Source organism: Cydia pomonella, chromosome 1 (genome assembly GCF_033807575.1).
Source record: "Cydia pomonella isolate Wapato2018A chromosome 1, ilCydPomo1, whole genome shotgun sequence".
Lineage (NCBI taxonomy): Eukaryota > Metazoa > Arthropoda > Insecta > Lepidoptera > Tortricidae > Cydia > Cydia pomonella.
In genome coordinates this window covers 7,084,854-7,111,516 of record NC_084703.1, presented here as the reverse complement: position 1 = coordinate 7,111,516, position 26,663 = coordinate 7,084,854, and the positions used below count along the sequence as shown (strand labels likewise).

The 26,663-nt window shown below is 36.3% G+C and overlaps 1 protein-coding gene across 3 annotated transcripts in view; it reads right to left on the bottom strand.

Moving 5' to 3' along the window:
• The window catches only part of LOC133524847 (FH1/FH2 domain-containing protein 3), a 110,642-nt gene that overhangs the window by 63,883 nt on the left and 20,096 nt on the right, over window positions 1-26,663 (bottom strand). For 2 of the 3 annotated variants that reach the window (XM_061861167.1, XM_061861021.1), the window contains exons 2-4: window positions 23,334-23,410; window positions 16,580-19,965; window positions 9,684-9,717 (exon numbers count right to left, since the gene is read on the bottom strand). In XM_061861167.1, the coding sequence (XP_061717151.1) occupies window positions 9,684-9,717; window positions 16,580-19,965; window positions 23,334-23,351 (3,438 nt within the window). In that variant the 5' untranslated portion in view covers window positions 23,352-23,410. The remainder of the gene's footprint in view (window positions 1-9,683; window positions 9,718-16,579; window positions 19,966-23,333; window positions 23,411-26,663) is intronic. The other variant, XM_061861093.1, reaches the window with a different exon arrangement.

Here is a 26,663-nt window from a genome sequence, read left to right as displayed (position 1 = left end):
TTTGATTTCATAATAAAAAAGTTTTTCAAGTCCGTATACCTCAAGTTTACGATCTATGTTTTGAATTTTGACCTACTTGTTTATTTATTCTATATACAAGGGCGGATCCGGGAAGGGGGTCAAGGGGGTGTCATAGTATCTTACTATATGGTATCCGGCCGGATGTCAAAATAAGGTATATTACACACCGGATAGTAATCGATTATCCAGTGCATCTCTAAAGAAGATATAACAAGGGCACTACGTAAAAAGACAATTTGTGCTTATGTCATATTTAGTCATTATTTGTGCCATATAGGGAATATGGAATGATTAGACTAATCCTAAACAACGAATGAAACGTTACTAATGTTTTTGTGCTTTTTAGAGTTGTCTTTAATCCGTTTTGTTTCATTTAACGATAGGTACTTACTGTCCAATTTAAAAATAGTGTACAATAGCTATAGAAAACCAGTCCTGGGCGATTACTATCGCTAAAGAAGGTAGTTATAAAGTTGGTTTAAGTATGTGAACCAATACTTTTTCATCACAACATTCTTAATCCAATAACTATTGTAAAATTTACACAGTATTTTGATATGTCCCAGAAGAAACAAGTTTTATATAGTTATAGATTAAAATAAAAAAGCCTTAAACAGAAGAACTCTATACGAAAAGCTCTGTGGTCAGTTTTATAACAAGTCATGTTCTATAAAAACAAAAGATCGTTTATTAACTTAAATACCGGCTCCGCACATATTTAAAAACTAGCAAGTCTACCTTTTGAGAGATCTGTACCCCTAGTGTAAATAAATTCGATTTCCAAACGTGACGTACGCGTTTGCGTTTAGTCTCATTTTGTATTGGATTTCGAAATAGCGCGCCAAGCGGGACGTTTTGGAACCTCAAAATCCTATACAAAATGAGACTTAACGCAAACGCGTTCGTCACGTTATGATGTTGATCAAAGTTACACTAGGGGTACAGAACGAACTTCACAGTTTAAACCACACTTCATTGTCCGATTGTTTTGACACCGACCGGCGCCGCACTCGGCCACATGTATTACTGAAGATCATGTTGTCTTGCAACATGCCTTACCGCCTCAGGTAGAATTTTCACGGCGACTACCCGGCCGTGTCTAGGAGTCCTGGGCGCTGTGAAAGTAGTACCGTTGCGTTCGTGTTCGATTTTAGTCGGGTTGGCGAGGAAAGACATTGTATCGATGGCCGGCGCGGAAGAAAGAGATGAACTGTGAATGGCTAGAAGCCTCTTCAAAGAGTAACGAGTACAGGTATTCGTATATATATGTAACTTTAAAAAAAAGTGTTTTCAATCTTAGTGTAAATGTGCCTTATTCCTAATATTACTAACATAGAAGTTGCTAAAATTATTATTAATAATTCATTTAAAGTAAAGTGATAAATGGAAAAAGGTTATTATTTTTATAAAATGACCTACTAGTTTATATGAATGCCCCATTGGGGTTTAAAGTCAATTGAAATTAAAATGATATAAGCATTTTGTTGTACAGTCACGTCTGAAAATATCGATACGTAAAACATGCCAAAAATATGTATACACTACCTTAATATACGGCAATAAAGTCGTGTATACATATTTTTGGCACATTTTTCGTATCAATATTTTCAGAAGTGAAATACTTATCCAACAGCAATTCAACATTTAATTAAAAATCCTTAAGAAATAGAATCAACTGACTGCTCTCCTTTTAATCTATGGCCATGACGTCACTGGTCGAAAATGTCAGCAACGCACACACTGCGTACCGTCCCGCTCTAGCGCGCAATTCCCAATGGGGCTAAGTCAAGGATGCAGCGCACTCCTCAGTTCACTGCTCCCGCGCCGCCCTGATCTCTTACAAGGTTCTTTTTTCAATTTTTTTATTTTGAATTTGGAAAGTTTTGTTTTTTATCACTATCTCTGGCATGTGTTTTTGCATTTCATAATAAGGTTAGGTACATTTAAAAAAAATAAAAGATATATAATTAAGTATATGCATTATTATACTAGTCCAAAGCATAATATGGACGAACAGAAGATAGCTTTTACTCGAAAATGGGGAACTTTATGTTATATTATTACGTTTGCTAGTAATGTCAAATATGCTCTAGTTTGTCATTATAAAACCCATAAATCTAGTAATAGCACAATCGGATTAAGACCAACCTCGAAATCTCTAGAACAGTCATGAAACTTGGTATGTATATAAATTTAAGGCCCCTTTTTCATGCCCACACTATTTGACATTTGGGGACCTCAAGGAATCCCAGTCATGTTGGATATGTACCATCCAAAAAATACATCTTGTTATCGAAAATACTTGCTGAATCTAAGTTTAACGCTTATACACTTCCAGGGGACATTCTTTTAATAGGAGACTCGGAGGAATATGAATTCCACTTTTAACTATACATTTGTACGTCATTTACCCCAATATTAACATTTTATTCGACTGCGACTTAACCAGAAAGTAGGATTATGGGTGTAAGTATTGATGATTCAGTACATCCTGTAGCTTAGGATACTGCACGGATTTTTTTAAATGACATATCGGTAGATTTCTCTGTACTCAATTAATTTAGAATTAATTATTAATTAAATCACTTTATATTTATACTGTTTTTATTAATATTGAACGATAACCAAATTTAGGTGGTAACTACTGGGACAAAAAAAAATCCCAACTTTTACCAGTGGGAAAAAAATCCCAGTAGTTACCACCAAACCAAGTTGGTGGTAACTAGTCTTGTAGACTGGTGCGGCATGGAAAAGGATTAAAAAATAGGGTTATTCCCACTAGTTACCACCAAGTTGTTACCAGTGGTAACTACTTGGTTTGGTGGTAACTAGTGGGAATAACCCTATTTCTTAAAAAAGATAAAATATGATTTGCATAAAATTAAACTAAAGTCATATAAGTTATGATATGACGATTTAAAAATGTCCATATCACGAGTTAAATATAAATATCCTAGTCAAAGATAAATAACCTAAACGATAGCAATACTGCGATTTATTTAAATTAAGTTTCTAGCAGTCTAGACATTTTTAATCCGAAAAGGTAAATGTGTCTTTTAAGTAATAAACACGTTATTACAAAAACAACTAAAACTATTTATATTATGCAATATTTATAACTTAACGTCATGCTCACTGGTCGGGTATTTCGTTTTATTTTCAAGTGTGAGAAATAATAATATTCTCAGCCTATGTATGTTTCTCGACACTCACAGGCCAATTCGAACTTCGAACGTATACCAACAGACATCAGTACCCCTAGTGTAACTAAATTCGATTTCCAAACGTGACGTACGCGTTTGCGTTTAGTCTCATTTTGTATTGGATTTCGAAAGAGCGCGCCAAGCGGGACGTTTTGGAACCTCAAAATCCTATACAAAATGAGACTTAACGCAAACGCGTTCGTCACGTTATGATGTCGATCAAAGTTACACTAGGGGTACTGTACCCCTAGTGTAATAAAATTCGATTTCCAAACGTGACGTACGCGTTTGCGTTTAGTCTCATTTTGTATTGGATTTCGAAAGAGCGCGCCAAGCGGGACGTTTTGGAACCTCAAAATCCTATACAAAATGAGACTTAACGCAAACGCGTTCGTCACGTTATGATGTCGATCAAAGTTACACTAGGGGTACTGAGCCCCTAGTGTAAATTTATTCTATTTCAAAACGTGACGTACGCGTTTGCGTTAAGTCTCATTTAGTATGGGATTTAGACACAGCGCGCCAAGCGGAACGTTTTGGACACTTAAAATCCCATACAAAATGACACTTAACGCAAACGCATACGTCACGTTTCGCTATAGAATAAATTTACACTAGGGGTACAGTACCCCTAGTGTAAATAAATTCGATTTCCAAACGTGACGTACGCGTTTGCGTTTAGTCTCATTTTGTATTGGATTTCGAAAGAGCGCGCCAAGCGGGACGTTTTGGAACATCAAAATCCTATACAAAATGAGACTTAACGCAAACGCGTTCGTCACGTTATGATGTCGATCAAAGTTACACTAGGGGTACAGAATTACATCTAACTGATATCATTCAGTTATCGTACGTCACACAAGAAATAGACGGATGACGGATGGTTATAGTCCACACGTAGGGATCCGGTAATCCGGCCGGATCCGGCACTTTTCAGGAGCTACCGGATCCGGTAAAAATCACCGGATCCGGACCGGATCCGGTATAATAAAAAAACGCCTAAATACAGCACGCGCTGTGCGTTTCAGATGAGGAAAAGGCGCTGGATGCGAGGTATGAAGTTGAACAGAACAAAAAATGAATGAAAAAGTTTAAATTTAGTAAGATAAAAATATATTTTACAGTACATAAGGGGCTACTTTATAGCACTAGTGCGAGAAGTAGCATATTATGTTACTGTGTCGAACATTTAAAGGGCCATATGTACTGTAAAACATTGTACGATACATGTGCGAATAGGTAATTCGCAACTCGTGTCGATTTAAAACACTCCCTTCGGTCGTGTTTTAATTTATCGCCACTCGTTTCGAATTTCCTATTTTTCGCACTTGTATCGTAATGTACTATATTATGACGATGACTGAGAACAGAAGAGGATTTCTTCTTCTTTCATATTGGTGGCACGATATGACGATTACATAAATACTGTAATAGAAGGAAAAATGAAAGGATGGAGATGCCATGGAAGGCATTTGTAATTTATGCTAAAGTTAATGTCGTGTCATAATGTTGTGATACGAGATTAACCGACTACAGTTGGGCTCATCAATATGTGTGAATGAAGAATATATGATAATATTGATAATCTTTAGTTTTCTCCGATATATGTATATATATGATAAAATATAGATTCTTTTCTATTCAAATTTAAGAGAGAATCTTTTTTCTTTACAATTTCATCCAATCTTATGCAATTTCCTTCATCTCCTGGTACATGCTACTCTACGTCTAGCCAATTCTTTATTTCATCTATGTAACTTTTCTTAGGGAGTCGCTTTCCGCGATGGTTTTCAATCATACATTCTATTGTTTTTCGCATGAGATCGTCATGTCGTGTGTTGTTCCTTATAATTTGACCAATATACTTTTCGATAAATTAAAAAAAAGTACAATTTTTTTAAGTTATACAGTCTACTACTTTTTCGGACAAATAAATTAGAGCAAGATAATACTAGAGCGCATTTAATATCATTATTGGTTAAAAGTAAAATATCTTCGTTAAAAGTAATAAATAATAGTAAGCGTAGGAGTTTAAAATAGAGTTCCGGTTACTCTGGTTATAATATTAGCGGAAAATCGTTGAGCATTAGACTTTTTGTTTGCCGCGATATCTATTGTCGAGTAGCAGTACTGAGAGTTCCGCTACTCGATGCTAGACAGGCGCGGATACAAGGGGGGGGCCATAGGGGCAATGCCCCCCCCCTAAAACCCTGGCTCTCACATTACTAAATTGAGTAAATTTTATTTTTTACCAAAAATATATGATTTTCTCAAAATGGCCCCCCCCTAAGCCAAATCTTGTATCCGCGCCTGATGCTAGATGTCGACTACGAAAATAATAAGCGTTTTGGTACCAAAACTGATGTATGGAGTGAGCACTCTATGTACTTCTTATTTCTCTATGCTAGAATGGATGTCAACGTTAGAGTTTGTGAGGAAAGAGAAGAGTCGTGGAAAGTATGGGGCCCAATACAATCCACGACTCTTCTCTTTCCGAACAGACTCTACAAAGAATTCAATCAAAGAACAGTTACGAAAACTTGTCCTTTCAAGGAGCTCCAATTCCCACCCCACACCCCATCATCAGGCTTTGGAAACTAATCAAATTTATAGTTGTAAACGAAAATTTGAGCACTTTAGAATGGTTAAATATAATAAATTACCGATTTAAAATTTTGTTTTTAAAATGATATTGACATTGTGACACTTTTTAATACCAAGTTCTATTTTATTGTTAAGAAGTTATTTATTAACTTTAAATTATAGATTTAGGAATACGTATTACGCAAAAAACTAGAAAAATATGTCATTTAATTAACTTTTATATCCCTATACCAAATCGGATCCGGTCCGGCCGGATCCGGCCGGACTACGGCCAAAATCCGCCCTGATCCGGCCGGATTGAAAATCAATCCGGTTTGCAATCCCTATCCACACGATACCTGAAAGTCGGTTGGAAACTTTACAGTCTTTCAAATTCTTCGCGAATGTATGTGGGTTTCCTTACAATATTTTCCTTCATCGGATTGTTATTGCTTAATTTATTATCAAAATATACGGGCCGGTTTTTTTGTTATCGATTATTGTTCCTTAGATTTGGATAAAATTGGCTATGTAGGTTGAAGAGCTCATGCTGGGTGGAATAAATACAAAATCACAACTTGTTCTTAAATAGGTAGTACATTGTGCAACGTGGGGGAAGGGGTGATATATTGCAAATTAGGTCTTTAGGTGCACGACAACCGAAGGTTTTCATACCCCCGGAGGTACACACAATGTCGTCACATTTGCGAAGAAAACACAAAATTTTAAGCGAAATAATTCTGAAATACGTTGATTTTTCAAATATTCGTCCGCCATATTGTCATTCTTTGACAGGTTAGGTTAGCATTCAGCTCAGCCATGATTGAAAATTCTGTAAGAATATATTAAACGCCAATTAAATGAATCTATTTTTTTTAAAATAAGCAATAAAAATAAATTATAAAAGTCAGTATTTTCAAATTAAAACTCATTTATACCTACTTGGTTCGTATGAATTAGTGACATAATTAAAGAAAAGCTCTTCACTCCCTCGGGAGTAATACATGCCTTTGTCTTTCAGTGAAATTAAATAAGATCTTTTTCGAGCAAGTGTAATGAAAATTATATTTATTATACGTATATTGTACCTACAGAAGAGAACACTATCTATCCTCCACATGTTATCGAATACTGACGAAAAAGGCATTCGACTACACAGAAAAATCGGCCTTTAAATTACTTCCAAAAAGAGAATCCTACATTTGTCTAGAGTTATTAGCACAATGCAACCGACTACCTACGGATCGAAATTCGGACACCTGAACCAGCTTCGCGTCTACGTGTACAACTACTATAATATGAGCCAAAAACCCGTCGGCCGTACGATCCCCAACTGAAAATACATACGTTGTGTATCAATTCGATTACAAACTTGACAAAGCTAACATTTACGATTATTGTACATACGATTTGGCAGTGCTATCGGACGCAAAGGTAGAAGTAAGCGTAGTATAATCCCTGATGCTCGTAGTAGTAAAAAAAATGCTGTGACATACTATTTCTTGGCTGTCATGTCTTTACAATTGCTTACTTACAGAGCATAAGTTCATTAACCTTCACCGCACCATTCACTCGAATTCCCATAAACACTGAGCCACAGCACAGATATGATGGATATGCAGATCAAATTACTACCTCGAATATCAAAATTTCTTTATCTGCCTATCTGTCGCTCTAGCTCAGTCGAGCGATAGAGAGGCAAATCGACGAATGAACGAAGTGGTTCGCGGTGGGCCCACTGCCTGCTCCTTTTAAAAGGGGAATACTCTGCCCTGTCACCTGTCTACCCGAAGACAGTGGCGCTGCCGCCGACTGTAGAGCTATGTTTGCGCGTGCGATTCATTAAGTGCCATAAACGGCATCAGACCAATGGGAACAAATATTTACACGGGCTATTAAAATGGATTGCTGTTAACAACGGGCCGGCTAGCATGGTGGGCGAGTATTATACTGTGACAATATAGTTATACTGCTTCGTAGAGCAAGGATTTTTATTACGGTAAGTGCTCAGTATTCCGGCGCTCGCCAATCCGGCACGCCCAGTAATCCGACAATTAGCGTTATAGGTGACCCGCTCGCAGTCAAACGCCGTTGTCATAGGAAGTCTAACTACTTTTTAACGGGTTACTATAGCCCTTGAAAATAACTACCCAAAAAAAACAACTCGACGTGTTACCTATTTAACACCGTAAATTTGAATAAGATACTCGTTCTTGCCTAGCTCACATCAAAGCTTGTAGTACTCACCTACATAGGCTACATAACATAGGTACTTGTTTGATAAATAAGATATCGGTCTCTTCTTCATAAAATTTATTCCACATTTGTTAAATTGTTACCCTATATTTAAAATAAACACAAATATCAAAGTGACGGAAAAGGACAAACAAAGGGGTGTGTTAGTCTCGACAAGCGTTTATGAAATGGATGAATCTATCTATCGAAGCCTATACATAATCATTTCATCATCTTCGGTCCTGGTCCTAAACCCCAATTCTGTAGCTCAGATTAGGTGAAAAGGGTGTATGTTCAATTTAATACTTGTACTGTACCTAGCCGCGTGATACTTGTAGAGTCAGGCTAAGCTCACTCAGCGCCGTGTTGATAGCACAGAGCGTGGAATTGTCATCATAAACGTCAAACATAGGTAGACCTACATGAAATAATGACGTTAAAAATAATTGCTCACTCTGTGATATTAAACATGGTGGGGAGTTAGCTTAGCCTGATTCTACCCCATTCACTGGAGCCACAGCACAGACTTACAGAAGTAGCTTTATAAAAGTTAAAAACCAAAATTGGGTTTTGTTCATATATGCGTGCTCCTTCTAATCTCCGTTATATCTGATGGCGAATATACGCAGCAATAAGATGTTGCCCATCTGTGAGAAAAATAAATGCAATTTTGGAGCAAATCGTGCTAGCGCATAAGGATGTATAAAAAGTTGCCAGTCTGAATACTCGATAAAAAACCGAACCGTGATCGATGTAAAACCCGCCCGGTTAATGAACATAATGCAATTATTTATAGGATTCTCTGTTAACTTAATAAATATCGACGTTTGATTGATAAAGCACCCGCATTTCGTGTGAACGCAAGTCAAACAAGAAATTAAAGATAAGTACAGTTATTTCACTCGGCGGCAGATTTTCCTTTGTCCAAAAAAGATTATCTCAAGTAGTAAATTCCAATTTAAAATTGGTTGTTACTAACGGTGGTTATAATACATAGTGCGGTGTATTTATGGGCATATTTATGGGCAGTATATTAGTTCTAATTTTTTTCTGTTGATTTGAGATCTTTATATTGACACAACCAAGGTCTAAATGGATTTATTTACACACACCGCTCGTTTTCCTGCTGTACGTATTTAATACGGGTGGATCAACTTCACGAATTGTTTAATTAGTGTTTTATTGCTTGTAGCGAAACTAAAATGCGTGGGCAAGGCCGAAGCACTACTCTATACTTGATTTCGACGATTGATGGTTTCCTGTTGCTTCACAAGGAAGTTTTGATAAGATTTGTATCAATGTAGCAAAAGAGCCCACGTAAAAAGCAATGCTACAAATTAGCTGCAGGGTTAAGATGGTCGTGCTCTTTATCATTTGTCACCATGCCTATTTCATAAGATTGTATGTGCGAAAGTGGTGGGCATAGTGACAAATGATAAAATTGGAACTATGCTACAACCGCTGCTGATATTTGATAATTAATAAAATAGGTACCTATATTCATATTGCATCCATACTGGGTATTGCTTACTTGAATGCGTGTGCGAGCGTGAATCACTTACTTACCTGTATTATTTCGCGTCATTAGAATATTAAATTGTTAGACTGAGAAAATAGTACAAGTACGCATTAATTACATACCTGATCTTCGTCCCGGCAGTCAATGATCTCGCTTCTGAAAGAGATAAAAATCGATTTTAAGCAAATTTTGATACTAATTATAACTACACAGTTCTATAATATATTTTTAAATTTAGTGAAGTAAACCTAGACAAGTCATTTGAGTTAAATGGTTCACGCTAAACGATGTACAATTATATATTTTTTATTATAAAGCCCAGATTTAGGAAATAGTAAGTATGGAACGCTGATTTGTTTCTTGCATAGAACATATATACACGAGAAGGTATGTTTTTAATGGTTAAAAAATTAACTACATTTCTGAGATAATCAATAATTTATTTTTATCTGATAAGTAAGGTCTTTCCGAGCGTATACACTTGCTTTATAGCATGCTTACATATAGATTAGTGTTTAGTACTAGTTTATACATTTGCTACTAAACGTAAGTACTATCAAGGACGATCGATGTTCTAAATGACATTGATATGTCACAGTTTTTAATTGTTTGGTCAAGTTAAATGTAATACCCGCGTGTTACAACAACGCTATATCTATTTTTACATTTAATTACTTTTATATATTTTTAAAATTAACTACGTCATTTAGTTTCTTTATACGTACTTATCCATACCCCGGAGTAAACGGAATTCAATAAAAACACGGTGTAGAGTAGCTATTGTTCTGGTGCGTATTCTTTTAAATTATCGTCATCCTCTTCCTCGCGTTTCCTCGGTAGTTTTGCCACGGCTCATCGGAGCTTGGGGTCCGCTGGCAACATATCCCAAGAATTGGAATAGACACTAGTTTTTCTTTTTAAATTATGAATATAATAAGTAGTAGTCACATCGTGTACCTACCTGCTAGTTCATACAGATCATACTAGTATACTAATGCAAATAATTTGCATTAGTATACTTTGGAGTTCGCAGTGCATATCGCAAAACCAAGACATTCTGGATCTTAAAAGACGGCCACACTTAGGTATTATTTCACGCAAGTAAACCCGGAAACGCGTCTTCTTGGGTAACAACGCAGCCGAACGATATTCAATGAATCCAAACTTACGCAATATCAACGACAAATCTCGGGAATCGTGCGCGGCCAGGTTTTGTTTAGGCTGTATTCCCAACGGTTGCCGATCTTTTGACTCGAATACTTAATTTGTTTATAAAGAAATCCAAGCAGATACAAAAATGTTTAAGGATCAGTAACTGTGATCTTAATATCCTTACTAATGTTTGTCATTATATCCCTGAAGAACACACACACACACACACACACACACACACACACAAACACACACACAAGCATATTCAGTACATAAATGCTTGTGCTGTACAGTGCGGCACACTGGTGGAATACCGCTTTTATAGCTACGAGTAAATAGCAGTTCGATTGCACAAGCAGGCTCTTTTTAACCGATTTAAATATTCCACAAGAAGGGGCTTCTCAATTCCTTTTCCTTTGTTACCTCAGAACTCCATCATATCTCAACCGAATTATAAACTAATTTTTTTGTTTCAAAGTATAATTATACTCACAAAGTGTTCCCATTTTTGTAAAATCAAATCTTATAGAGTCCGGCCAAGATAAGTTGGCAGCGATTTTGACAACCTAGACAGTGCAGGTGTTATTTTAAACGTCAAACTTCTATGAAATTACGTCATTTACTTAACACTTGCACAGGCCGGGCTATCAAAATCGCTGCCAACTTAGCTTGGTCTGACTAATGATTTTAGATGACTGATATCATGATTTTTGTATTTTCATCAACAAATCAAGCTTTACAATAATTTTCGTTATAGTTCGAGTAAGCGTTCATCTCGCCTGCCTTCTAGAATAATTCTACGTAGGCATAGTTCGTTCGAAACAGGATTTTAATGATGGAGCAATAAGATCGTTCATTTCCGCCTCCACGAAACACAAACAAAAATGTCTTTGCTGGCGTTAATATCGTAGCTGAAGAGCGACTGAGGCGAATTTGTTCACCAAAATTTTTAAATAAATTTCTATCCACCGGCATCGCTAAGATTGTTGCTGGACAAAGTTATCATAGTTCACAGAAGTAGCAATATACATGCTTTATTGGTTGATATTGAGTCTAATTCATATTTTTCCGATCGCACACATAAGTTTGCCGTGGTTTAAATCCTTTGCACGTATTTTCGGGCATGCGCCTCCATGGTTGAAAAGCAGTTAGAAATACGAGTGTGGAATACGATTGAATACACTTTCCTATTTTACACCTAGGAAAATAATTAAATAAATTTGAATTAAACTTGCTCGAAACAGATCTTATTTCATGCAGATATACTGAAAGATAAAGGTATGTATTGTTCCCGCGGGAGTTATGGATTGTGAAAAAAAAAGCTATAACTACCGAAGGAGTTTTAATATTGTGTCACTAATTCATACGAACTAAGTAGGTATAAATGAGTTTTACTTTTATAATACTGACGTTAATGATTTATTTTTATTGTTTATGTTATATAATATTTATTTTTTATATTTAATAGCCGTTTAAATTATTTTTACAGAATTTTTCATCGTGGCTGAATGCCGGATGGGTCTGTGCCACAGAACTGGATGACAAAGAACGACTGTCAAACTTCAAAAATGCGACCAACAATGAAATGCAAGTGTGTGCGTTAAATTGTCTATGTGAGATCAAAAATAGTGATGTCATGTTACAACATATTAATAATCTATCGGTGTTTGATTGCTTTATCAACTACTTTTACAAATGTGTTTGTTTTTATTTAAAAAAAATATGTATGAGTATTATTACTACTATTAGACCCTATTAGCGCTTATAGTATCTTCAATTTTTTTATTAATTTCGTGCCTCTTTCTACTGACAAGTTGGGTTAGGACAAAGATACGCTGTCTTGTGTTTGCTTGTGTTACGGCAAAGCCGTGGAAAAGTGGCTAAAATGTAAGTACTGTGTTGAAATGTAAAGTTTAAATTTACCGCTAAACATGTGCACCTTCAAAAAAGGTATTATAACCATCGTTATTATCTTAAGTCGATCTTAATGATGTCTTGTGTGTCTATTAATATACCGACGAGTTATCGATACAGTCATATGAACATTTTGTCGAGCCCTAGCGTAAAGTAACAATTTAGTTTTTCACACAAAATATTCCAAGTTATTGACTAAAATGAAGAAATATTAGCACGCAACTAAAGAAAAACTTATAATGAACTGTATAAACCGGCTTTTTACACATTTTATGCAGGTAATTTGACAAAATATCGTTATGAAAACTTCGCTCGAAATATCGTAATTATCTGTGAAATGAGTAATTGCCTGGGTTATTTGGCCCTGTGACACTACAATCCGGCACACTACACAATACCATCTTCACTACATTACTTTATTAATAGTTTTATTCCTGATTCATTTATATTTTTTACATTAAAAAATACGCCAATATGCTCTTGGCCGACTGAGGCCGACTTCCAACTCAATAAAAAAACCGGCCAAGAGCATGTCGGGCCACGCTCAGTGTAGGGTTCCGTAGTTACTCTTCCGTCACAATAAGCTAAACTGGAGCTTAAAGTATAGTTTGCTCCTTGGTCGTTAGTGCTAGAAAGCTGAAATTTGGCATGGATATATATAAATCAATAAAGCCGACAAAGTCGTACAATAAAATCTAAAAATTTAATTTTTTTTAGGGTACTTCCCCTACACGTAAAGCGGGGGTGATTTTTTTTTAGCTTAAACCCTACTGTGTGGGATATCGTTGGAAAGGTCTCTCAAAACTAATAGGGGTCTTCAACAAACATTGATAAAGTGAATATATTCGGAGATAAACGATCTTAAAGAAAAAAAAAAGTGTCCCCCCCTCTAACTTTTGAACCATAGGTCCAAAAATATGAAAAAAATCTTGGAAGTAGAGCTTAAAAAAGACATTAAACGAAAACTATAGCGGATATGATCAGTTTAGCTGTTTTTGAGTTATCGCAAAAAGTTTCCCCTTCATAGTAAAAAGACGTACATCCACAGTTCATCCCTTGGTTGTTCAATCTACTATACTTTAAGCTCCAGTTTAGCTTATTGTGACGGAGGAGTAACTACGGAACCCTACTCTGAGCATGGTCCGACATGCTCTTGGCCGGTTTTTTTGGTCTTAAAACAAAATGAATAATACTCTGGATCCCCACAAACTTGACAAAGCGTGTTGACCATGACATTTAGACTTCAGTAGAATATACTGTGAATTACTGTGTTCATTTTGTGCCGTTCTGCGCAGAGCGAGCCAATTAAACCACCAAAAGCTATCGGCACCTTATTGGGTCCCGTTATTCAAAAGAAGCAAGTTGATAAGCGCATTCTCACAATAATAATTTAATTATCGTACTTGTACAGCCAGCATTAATAGTAGCGGGTGAAACAACGCGCCAAAAGTATCTGATATTCCGGATAACTTTTCCAAATAAAGATAAATTTCTGAAATTTACATTCAAAAGTATATCTTTTACCGTCTTAATTGTTCTACATAAAGAACCACCACATTTTGTGAAGTTGTTACAGAATGGTAGACACTTTTAAAACCTTGTTTGATCCGCTACTTTTGATGCTGACTGTACTGTATCAAACCTTGTGAGCGTTTTTCTTATTTGAGATAAAATATCGCAAACAATACTAAAATGCAAAGTTAATAAAATGAGGAAGTACGTATTTCATTTTTAAATAGCGTTTTACAATTCATTTAATAAGGCTATGTGTTATGGTTATAGTAATTGAAATACTTGTACTTGTCACTACTCGTATAAGAGTTACGGTACTTTATACTGTATATTTGATATTTTATTTTTGTCTCTTGGTAATTCATCTATATATTATTTATCACACCAAAAACATTTTCATGTAAAACGTTGACAATATATCGGCTCCCATGCACTGTCAAAAAGTTATCAGATCTCATGTAGAGCCAAGCTTCTAACTTTACATTAAGCCTTAAATCTACAAGACCTAACTTCACTAACTCTACACCTTAATCAAAATATGTGGCTTGGCCGTTTCGTTACTACAAGAACTATTGCATTATGCATAACACACTGACATAAATGTACTACTCGTACGTACAGTGAGCATAAAGTTATACTTTAGAACGTGAATTTTAGAGGTTTACCTACATTTAGAAAATTTATTCGGAATATCAGATACTTTTGGTGCGTTGTTTCATCCGCTACTTTTGATGCTGACTGTACCACCGCGAGTGTTTAAAGTGACTTGATATTATTAGAATATTTTTCTTGTAACGCGTATAGGCATTTTTAATTTTTATTATTTTATTTAAATTTTCGTTACCCGCGCGGTATCTCGCCAGTAGTCGGAGACGTACTAAACGCAATGAAGTGCCGGCACTTCATTGAGGTGCGGTTCATTTTGTTAGAGATGCTGACTAAAGTGCTACTTATACCTCAATGTCATAAAACTTGCATATCGCGATGATTTTGGTGGGATTCACTTCTTGTTGTAAGACTTGTAAGTTGCTTAAATTTTTTTTTTATTTTGTTCATTTTTTATTTCTTTTTTGGGGTATATTTCTTACACATCAGTTGTGCCTTTTTTCATAGCCCACTTTCTATATCAGCATGGAATTAAGTTTGTATGGGAATACCCATTCCCCAGTAAATCACCCCACACCCTTTAAATTAGGGGTAATTTAAAGGGTGATTTACTAAAAATCGTGAAATAATTTATAACAAGTCTAATACAAACTTCCATCCCCTAGTTTAAGGGGAAGGGGGTAAGAGTTCCATGTTTTAGGTTTTTATTTGTTGTTTGTGTACTAAAACTAATTATATACCAAATTTCAGCATTCTAGGACTTCAGGAAGTACACTAAGAATTTTGATGATTTGTGAGTGAGTCAGTGACGAAATCGAGGTTTTATAGATATTTTATAGATAGAATTGAAACTTTTTGTGTTTAATAAGTCCACTATTGATATCATATGATAACCCGAGAATATTGTTTATCTGGGATAATCCAAACCGAAGAAGCGCTTCGAGACACCTGTGCGCTTTGCTTGGCGCTTCTTGGCGGGGGTACTACCGTACCTCAGATCTCGTAAAATATTTCATTATAACACTTGATGAAAACGCATTTTTCTTGTATTATCTTGTCCAACGTACCCTAATAAAAAAACGATGGACTATGATACGATCGATCGACAAACGGACTGACTGTTGTAAGCGTCTAAATTAGTACTATTACCTACGAAACGTACGAAATCAATTTAATTCTAGCAAAGAAAATTTCGTATAGAGGCGTATTTTCAAAGTGAATTTTTGTACAGTCAAGTGCAAAAATATGTATTGAAAGAATTGTCTCATAAATATGGTACAGTCAGCATCAAAAGTAGCGGATCAAACAAGGTTTAAAAGTATCTACCGTTCTGAAACAGCTTACCAAAATGTGGTGGTTATATAATTATATATGTAGAACACTTAAGACGGTAAAAAATATACTTTTGAATGTAAATTTTAGAGATTTATTATATTTGGAAAAGTTATCCGGAATATCAGATACTTTTGGCGCGTTGTTTCATCCGCTACTATTGATGCTGACTGTACTACGCTCTTATTACACTGGAATAAGATGCTATGGGACATATTTATGAGTACGATGTGTACACCCATATTTTTTCACTTGACTGTAGTCAACTAAATTTACTGCCATCTTTCGACACAGGACTAAAACTCTTAGAATGATATATGGCTACTTGACCCATGTTCTTTCACTGATATCAAAAGGTGTCCGCCATCTATCGTTATCTATTCGAGAGTTTTTTTTTAGACTTTATCCGGTGTTAATCTTATACGGAATTTTATATATCTTTGATTTTAGGTTCCAAGCTTTATTTATAAATGTTATTGTGGATGCGAGGGTATTAACTTACCGGCTCCGAAGCTTCTTGATGACCGGTCGTTGGGCAGTGCTGTCGTGGATCCTCACTTGCGTCGGATCGATCTCTTCGCACACCTCGTCGTCGTACGGCATCTGACCCGTTCGCCGAGCCAATATACTGTCCATGAAAGGCCTGTATATTTGACCGGACGTCCCCAGAATGTCGTCGATATCGGTGTATCGCGACACGAATTTATCCGCACTCTTCTGATACGATGTTCCTGATCCTCTACGTCTAAATTGCCGATGGTTCTCGTAGGGAGACATACGGCCTTCGTATTGCTCGGTTTCTTTTGGCGTTTCTAAACCTTCTGGACTTCTTCTATCGCCCAAAGGCTCGTCGTCGAGGTGTAAGGGAAAAGGAGGAATTTGTGCGGATGGTATATACACCTGTACTTCGTCCGAATCCGATGAGTCACTGTCTTCTTGAGGTGGCGGAGTGGGTAGCTTTTCGATCCCTTCTGGAATGTTCTTATCACTTGCCAGCCACCATGGTCGTTCCCCTGATTCTATGTGCCTTATGCGTCGAGGGAAACTGGGCTGATTCGAGCCAGATTTGCTTAAGCTATTTTGACAAGAACCAGATTTGCTCAAGCTGTTTTGATAAGAACCAGATTTGCTCAAACTGTTTTGATTCGAATTAGATTTGCTTAAGTTGTTAGCATGTTCAGGCTTGCTGTTACTTGAGTTCTCGTTACTTGTAGCCCACCAATCTTTTTGTTCCCCTGATTCTATATGTCGCACTTTGAAAAAGTTGTATTTTTCGCTCTTCTCACTGTCACTTGATGATTTCCTGGGAGGCGTCAAACGTTCTATGCCTTCAGGGATGTTGGCGCAGCTGTCAAGCCACCATGGTTTTTCATCTTCTACGTATTTATTTTTCTTTGGTATTTTGAAGTTATCAGAGTTATCTGAACCATTTGTTGGAGGCAATTTCTCGGTTTTGCTTTCGCCATTCGATTCTAGCCACCACGCCCTCTCACCCGATTCAATATGTCTTATTTTCTTAGGTATATTTTTCTCTGCAGGTGAATTCTGATTTTCACTGGTATTTGTATTTTTTTTCTCTGAATCCGAGTCCATCCACCACGCTCTTTCTCCAGATTCTATATGCCTTATAGCTTTTAATTTGACTTGATTATTATCATTAGAAGTAACAATATTATCGGTGTTATTTTTACTTTTTGATCTGTCACTCTCTGTGGTGATATTAGACACATCTTTACCTGTGGATTCTGAGGTCGAAGTTTCTAGCCAACGGCTATCACTGCTTTCCTGGTGACGTTTAAATAAGCTAGTGACAGGTGCTAGGGCTCTAATCAAAAATGATTTTGCTTCTTCAGTAGCGCCTTCGTTTTTGTGAGATACCGGAGATTGTTGTTTTGCCGATCGGTCGGTAGGAATCGATATTTCGTCCGCTGATGTTCTGGAAACTTCGTTAGTTTTAGATTTCGACGTCATATCTTCTTCACTAAGCGAAGATTGTGTAGATAAGGTGATACTAGATTCAGGACTATTACTTTCGCGTGATTTGGAATGTTTAGATTTCATATGTCCATTAGACAAATTGTTACTTGATGAAGTTTTTTGAATACTTTTTGGCGGTGAAACAGGTTTATTGTCTTTTGATTTGTCAACCGTTTCTGAATTCTGGTCGGAATCTGATGAACTACCCGATTTACTTTTGCGTTTTATAATTTTTTTCTTTGTAGAAGAATCTGTAGATGAATCTGAACTAGTTTTACGCACTTTTAGTTTTTTTGGTTTGGTTGAGCTCTCATTTTTAGGTACTTGCGGTGGTAATTGACTATTAGTTATTGTGATTTCAGGTGATACCAGCTCTGCAGAGGCAACTGCTAAAGGACTTTTTGCTCTTGTCAACTTTAGATTTACGTTTATAATAATTTCCGATGTTTCATCATCTTTATTTTGTCCATATAATGTGATGTCTTGATTAGATTCAATTACATTAGGAGGAGACGTAAGTTTTTTCTCTATAGAGGGGCTGCTAGATTCTATGTCTCTTGGGTGCGGTTCGGTGCTCACACTTCGGCTACTTCGATCATTATAGGAGTTATTTGGCGCATTATCCCGTAGAGTAGATGGTTGTGTAGAGTAGCGACCTGCATAGCCCGTGTAACTAGTAGCGCTAGGCGTGTATAAAGACCAGTTTGTTAAAGTACTAGCACGAGCAGTGCTACCAAATCTACTAGAACGAGTAGGATCATCTAATCGATCTGATTGTATTTCTCTGTCTACCATTTCTGGTCGTTTCTTTTTTCGCGTTCTAGTCTTTTCTATAGTTTTTGCCATGTCTGCTCTCCTCGTTCTTACATAAACAGAAGACCCAGGTGGCGTAGGTGATGTATGTCGGGTTATAACTGTAACAGTTTCCATTTCACAATCTTCTTCTTTTTCTGCATTGTTCACACCATTTCCTAAAATTTCTTTATTATTTTCAACTACTTCCTTTTTTGGAGATTCTTCTTTTATAACCGTACAAGGTGACACCGATTTCTTCTCAGGTTCTGTTTTAGGGTTTTCAGGGTGGTTTATAGGCGAAACAGATGTTCTTTTTACTGTAGGAGGACTTCTTAAATAATTATTAGATAGCCGATTAGAAATTCCATATCTATTTACTGTAACATCCGATTTTATGTCTGTTCTTGACGGGGGTCTTGTATAACTTGTATCAGACTTGATTTCTGTCCTTGATGATGGTCGTGTATAAGTCGATTCGGGTTTTGTTTCTGTTCGGGACGACGGTCTGGTATATAAAGAGTCGGGTTTTATTTCAGTCCTAGAAGATGGCCTATTGTAGGAAGATTCTGGCTTTGTTTCCGCCCTTGATGAGGGCCGTGAATAAGTTGGTGTAGGGCGTGGATACAATTTGTAACTCGACAGGCTATTGTAGCCTGAAGACTTGTCAGTCTTGCTTGGAATGTCTTTGTCGCGGTCCGAAGGACTGGGGTCTCTGCTTTTCAAATCTTTATATGATTTTGTTTTTCTTTCAGGGCTCAAATGTCTGGAGGGTCGCGTGAGGCCGTATTTCGTTGACACGGGGCTGACATCTCTACTCCTGGTGATTGTAGCTGGTGGCACAGAGAGTTTGTAGTCCTTCCTCTCATATTTGGAAGTAGTGGGGGTAGGCGGGGGAGGTTTCTCTTTTTCAGTCTTGGTGCTGTAGCTGGCATAGCGGCTGGCGATTGCGGAAATGGGAGTTTCATCTCTGGCACGTTCAGTGCTGGGGATGGGGATGCTCGAGGTCTTGAAAGAGGGCGTTGTGTTGAGATATTTGGCGGTGACTGACGTAGGCCGTTCAGTAGAGCTCGTGCTCCCTCTTGCGGTATTCCGCCCGTATGACGACGAATCAAAAGACTGAAAGTTGAGAAAAAACTACAATTAATTGCCATGTAATTTAGTACAGGGAATTTCTAAAGTTGGAATACCTAAACTAACTCTGCATCGACTTTCACGTGACAAAGTGTGGTAATACCATGTAATCGTCATATTTTCATAGAAAATTGACATGCATGGTGACAGCTCTGCATTTTGTCATTGCAAAATATGGCAAGAGTTAGCTTGGTCCAACTCAAGTAAACTATTATTTTTAACAAACGAATGGCAAGAATGACATGTTATCTTCAGATTAACAATTTCATATAAATTATCGTTAAAGAAAATATTTAGTATGGACTAAACCATTCATTCGCGTGAAATTTTGTCAATACAATGAATAGGTACTATAATCAACTGTGTATATTCCCAAACGCCTAGTATTTAAATATATGGCAAAAGTAACTTTGCTCCTTGGACGTAAAATGAGGTTAAGAGAGTAATATCTTTTTGCAGTAAATAGTATTTGTGTTGTAACTACCGGTGGCAACAGAGTGTGTTGGATCACTTGTTCATTTGCCAACCCGGAAGTGAAGACGAAGGACGGACATGAACTGAGATTTCTATGGAAATTATACGGAGTTTTGACGTTCGCCAACGCACTAATTTATGATCGAATATCCCGTTTTGACTTTGGCAGCAACCATACTCTGTACAGAATAAACATTGTTTTAAACAAATGCATCAAGTTATCAATTTAAATATGAGCACAAATTCGTCTTACATTTTATTGGATATACCTATCTACTTAGTTAGACATAGGCAAGGTGCATTTGAGTAGGTATAGTCGAACTAAATATTGTATGTAAATAAACGGAAGTATCCGATATTTATTATATTTACAAGTACATTCATCCCTCAGTAAAAACCCAATCTATATTCTCCATTCAACACTATCACACATAAAGCTGTTCCTTTCACCGTTTTATAAATAGCAAAGGGAATGCACGTACACAGGGCTGCGCGTCGGCGTGCCTCGTAGACCTTCAGCCATGGTAATACAGAGTATTATAAGGAATCACGATTTGACTAGGGTACGCATAAGATAACGTAGGGAGAGATTTTATTGAGCCCCGTATAGTATATTTAGGACTAAGAAAGACTGATTAATATCAGAAGAGAGGAATGTCGTTCCAGCGGCCTAGAAGGGAATAAGTCTCCTAAAATCAAATCGTTCTCAGCTGTTTTGGTTTCGACGTGATATGTGGTGCCATGTTGCCGAGTTGGATTGCATAGGATTTCGTAGATCAAGTTGCATTAAGCAAAGATTTTAATTTATTGGGGCTTATTTTAAGAAATAACTAGAAACCGTTACGTACTAAGTGACGTCCTTGACAGTTACATGTATACTCTATTTAAACTTAATCAATATTCGCTGCCTTATGATTATGACAGTTATGATACATAGCCCGCGTTGGATAATTGGTACCAACGATTAAATCCATTAAGAGACAAATGACATTCGGAAATAACGTGATAATTGACGAAAACATTCAAAAAAGTATGTATCTATATAACATTTCAAACTTTCGCGTTTAGAACACATTTTAAACCATATTTAAATAAAGGTTACAAAATAAATTCATGCTAGAACCGGTTTTACATATGTTTTAAAACGTATATCTATATGTCTGGTATTAGTTTACGTTGCTAGAAATTGTAATACAAAAATTAGAAAATAAGTACCAAACATATACACTGTGTTTTTTTTTGATTTCCGTTAATTTCAAAGATGCATCCCTGATCTTAAATTAAATAACTTTCTCAAAGACACCGGTTTTCTAATTAACTCCATATCGGAGATAAACAATATTTAATTTTTATCTTATTAGGCTCTTACGAGCGTGTACACTTGCCTTAGGGCCTGTTTACATATTGATTAGTGTTTAGGGTGAGATAATCAGATAATACATTTACTACTAAACGTAAATACTATCTCGGACGATTGATGTTCGAAATGACATTGATATGTTACATTTTTCAATTTTTTGCTTAAGTTAAATGTAATGCCCGTGTTACAACAACACTATATGCAACATTTAATTACTTTTTATAAAAAAATAATAATAAATAAATAAAAAGTTTTTTTTTTTAATTAACTATGCCATTTAGTTTCCCTTAACGTTCTTAACGATACCCCGAATTTAACGGAATTCAATAAAAACACGGTGTATAGATACTATAATAGAGGTATTTTAGATAAATGTTCATGTTAAATGGCTAAGTTTCGTGTGATTTATGTAGCTTTTCTAAAAAAATATTGAAGACCTGATTCTCACAGACCCTGTTGTTTTTGGATTCTTTCGACTCAGAATCACTAGCATGCTATCGTGATGCTAAAAAAAGTCCCAAAAATTGGTATGGACATTTTAGTTTCTACTAGCTACGTCACGCTCATACAAGTGATAAAAAGTTCACACTAAAACGTGATGTAATGGAACGGACATTTTGGGACATCGTTTTAAATGGCAGGCTGGGGAATGCCGACAATTCTGAGTGAAATGAGCCCAAGAAAGTCCAGATTTGTAGGTTTTCAATAGGTATTCATTTTAGAAAACGCCCAATTTAACCATGTCGTTATAAAATGAGAACGTAGCTTCGATTATATTGGGAGCGGGTTTTTGGTTGACACAGGTTCGTATGATTCTTATGGCTTTATAATACTCTACACGAAACACGAGTATAGTTACCTACTACAACCTTTTATTTGAACCAGTGGCTGAATGTGTGGCAAATTCATGTCGCACAACTTGCAAGATTAAAATCAAATATAGTAAGTAAATATTCAATGGGATGATGGCAAGAGGCCTGATGGGATGTCCTTAGTTCCTTGGAGCTTGGGACGGATGTTAGTGTGGGATGCTACCTGCGTAGACACACTGGCACCATCCCACCTCCAATGGACTAATGTAAAAGCGGGCGCAGCGGCGGAAAGCGGCGAAATTTTGAAACGTAATAAATATAAGAGCCTCGGTAGAGAGTACCATTTTGTACCATTTGGCGTTGAAACTCTAGGTCCATGGGGACCCAGCGCGCCCAAGTGTTTTGGAGAAATCGCGAAACGTCTGGTTGACGTAACTGGCGGCCGAAGAGCTGGCGGCTTCCTCGCACAACGTATCAGTATTGCGATACAACGAGACGAAATGCCGCCAGCATCCTTGCTACAATGCCTCAAGGGCCTATTTTAGATATTAGCTAGTTACAGTAATCATCTGTATATATCCATTCTGTATATTGTTATTGTAAATATTGAGCAAATTAATAACATTCTCAATTAAATACAGTAAATATTCTTTTCTAAGGTACCAGCACCAACAATTATATTATAAGGTTTCAATTGTTAAACTTACATAATTCCGAAAAGACATGTTGCTTTAAGATCAACCCGTGTCCATGAGGTGATGACGACGTGGATCCTACGTAGCTGCTGAAAAATAAAAAAAATATAATTACAAATATTACAGCAATTTACTTACTGTTTACGTACATATTTATACATACGTGTGAATATCGTGCAAGTTGTGTACGTAACATTTTCAAAATAACTGGCACGGGACAGTTTATATAGATTTAAGTATCAGTTATGTATGCCTAATCACCAATGATCGGATTTCCCGGTGCAACACGGGGTGAATGACCTCAAACATTATACTAATATGGATATACCCCGGGATTCCACAATTTATATTGTTGAATAAGTTTCTGGCTATATTACATTCAGTAAATTTTAGTAACATTTTGTCGCGTAAAATAAATATTTTCGGAAAATAAGTGTATGTGCATTGTGCATATAATAAGCGTTAGTATTTTCTTTATTCATCTTAACTCTTTATATGTGATAATAACAACAAATAATATGGATATCTACTAAAAATACTGTATAGGTTTACATTAAATTAAAGTAAAGAATATTCAATGCATTGATAAAACTTTAGTTTACGAGTATATTCGTAATTTGAGCTGCCTATCTAAGTATACCTATCATATCGATATTTTTTTTCAAATGAAATCCGGGAATTTTGGTCATATCCATATTACGTTTTCTACTTGGTATCCCATGGTGTTGCACCGGAAAATCCGATCACTGCAAATTACACAGTTTCATTACATTTTTATATATGTAGTTCATTACATTATAGCATAACACGGAATAGTTTCGCTAAACCAAATCCTCGTTTATCTCATTTTATTTGTCAACGGCCGGGTTTTGTCCGAAGTATTTGCCTATCTAGAGTATCTAGATAATAATAATAAATCTAGATTACGTCTAGTCTACGCTAAGTGCCAATTCGGTGCAAACTTAGGGTCAGTTGCACCAAACTGTGTGTCATCGTTAAAGCATTCGCCAAATTTTATTGTATGGGAAGTTATAGTTATAGTTATCACTGCTTAGTGGCGTTGATTTGTCCGCTTCGAGTATATGTGGTTGGTGCAACTGGACCTTAGTAGACGGACTCTAATGATGCTGAAACCACGTTTCTAGCTGTCATTATAAAACGATTTAAATTGCGAACGAATGCAGTTGGACGACAGGTACAGTCGGCTCGGTGGGCGGTTGGCACGCGCTTAGATGTGTCACAGGACGGATAGCGCGGGTGTGACATACTTGTCGCCAAGTGTTCCTCGCTCTTAAGTGGTTTTCTAGCCTTCTGCTTTCCTTGGGGCCTAGCCAACTGACAACCGTTGATACAAAACGCCAATCGCAAATGAAATAATGTGACTTTACACTGCAACGAAAAGCCGTTGCTATCTGACATTCCGTTTGTCAATTATACATCTAGGTTAGGTTAGTCCTTGTCCACTGGCCTATGGAGATTTTAGTTAAATTTCTAATAAGTTTATAGTTAAGCCTGCTTTTAATGTCTAACCAGGAAATATACAAGGCGCAACTCTGACCATTACAAAATATACTAACAACGAATTAACCATTAGACAAAAAGAAGAATATGGTCGTAATAATAAAATTGAATAGTACTTTCAGTACGTGCAATATGAGTAGTATCACATAACAATATAAGAGGAGAAACAAGGTCGGGCTTCATAAAAAAAGATAAGGGTTTAAAAGCACGATACGATACTAGATATTTTACTAAAGAAAGTTACAGTTTTGTTGATAACTATTCCTTTAATTTTAAAACTTAAGTTACATGGAAGACCTGTATTAATTGTTTCATAAAGAATAGCGTTAATAACTACAGACTACAGCGATAATAATTTAAATATTAACGGTATTGTCAAATCGTTTTACTAGTGTTAATTAAAAGTTAATTCTGGCGACAGAGCAAACTAGTAGGTACATTAGAAAGCGTGCCAAATACACGGACCAGACATACGTTCGTAAGTTCGTAACTCGAAAACATTACCCTTCTTCTGGGGCAGTCGAATAAAAATAGGACTACGAACTATCGGGGGCAAGGAACCTAACCTCAGGTTTATTCGTGTACAAACAGTGCAAACAGGTGATAATATTATACAATTATTTTTGATATAAGTATTATAAGATTTTAGTAAAATAACGCAGTTGTTGTTGGGACATTCCATGTTTTTAAATTATCGGCATAAATAATATATTTCTCGTGAAAACTTCGCTGCAGCGGCAGCGATTATCTATTATAGAAAACATTATAAATATTGTGAACGAAATGTGAAATGTTATCTTTTACTAACTAATTGGTCTCTTGAAACAAAATTTGTATTTATAAGTATTTGTAAGTATTTTAGCCCACTATTTGAGTCTTGATAGTCAGCTCTTGATTGTTCAACAACTGATAAGATAGTTGGATTTTATCCACATGATGGCAAGTAATCTGAAATAAATATGCCAAATTTTGAGTAGCTTCTTAAATGATGATTTTTGAATGATAAATAAGTAATAAAGTTTATTTGGATTTGATTTGGTACGATTTTGTTTGATATTTTACAGTTAGTAGGTAGACATTCTACTCGCGTTGGTGTGGTGAAATTTTGTGTTTCACTCGGTGGCAAAATTTGTTTAACCTTCGTGCCTTGCCCCTCGCAACCCTCAAGAATCCATTTCTCGAACCACTCGCTACGCACGTGGTTAAATTTTAGAATCTTTCGCTTGCTCCCTTGTAAAACAAATAACTATTAAACACGAGAAATATCCCTATTGTACGAGTTATTACTTTTTTTTAATTTAAAGGAAGACATAACTTTTGTCATACATTCAAAATAGGAACATTAAAATAGTTTTCGACCTGACCTATATAGATTGCCTATGAAAGCTGTTTTCAATGGACGGGTCCATGCCAATTTGAGTTGAATGGACTTGATAATAAGGTTTACGGTGTGTATGTTATTTTTGTCCGGTTATTGACGTGGCATAGATGGATTATTGTTGATATCTGCGGTTGCGTTCGTTCAAACGACTTTAAATTACTATGGATTTAAATGCGGATACATATTTACTACGGATTCAGGAACATGAGCCGAATAAGAGCTCTTCCGCACAACCGTATATGATATTTATATAGTTGACGTCTTAATTTTACTCCTCACCTGTGCTCTAAACACCGTTATACAAGTAGTATGCGTAGAATTACGTATTTAGTTAACTAATGTTTGCGGGCGTGAATAAAATGGTAATTACGTACGGGTATTACAGCGTTTTGGTCAAGTCTATTACCTAGTTTTTGTCGATTACCTAAGATAGGTTTCAA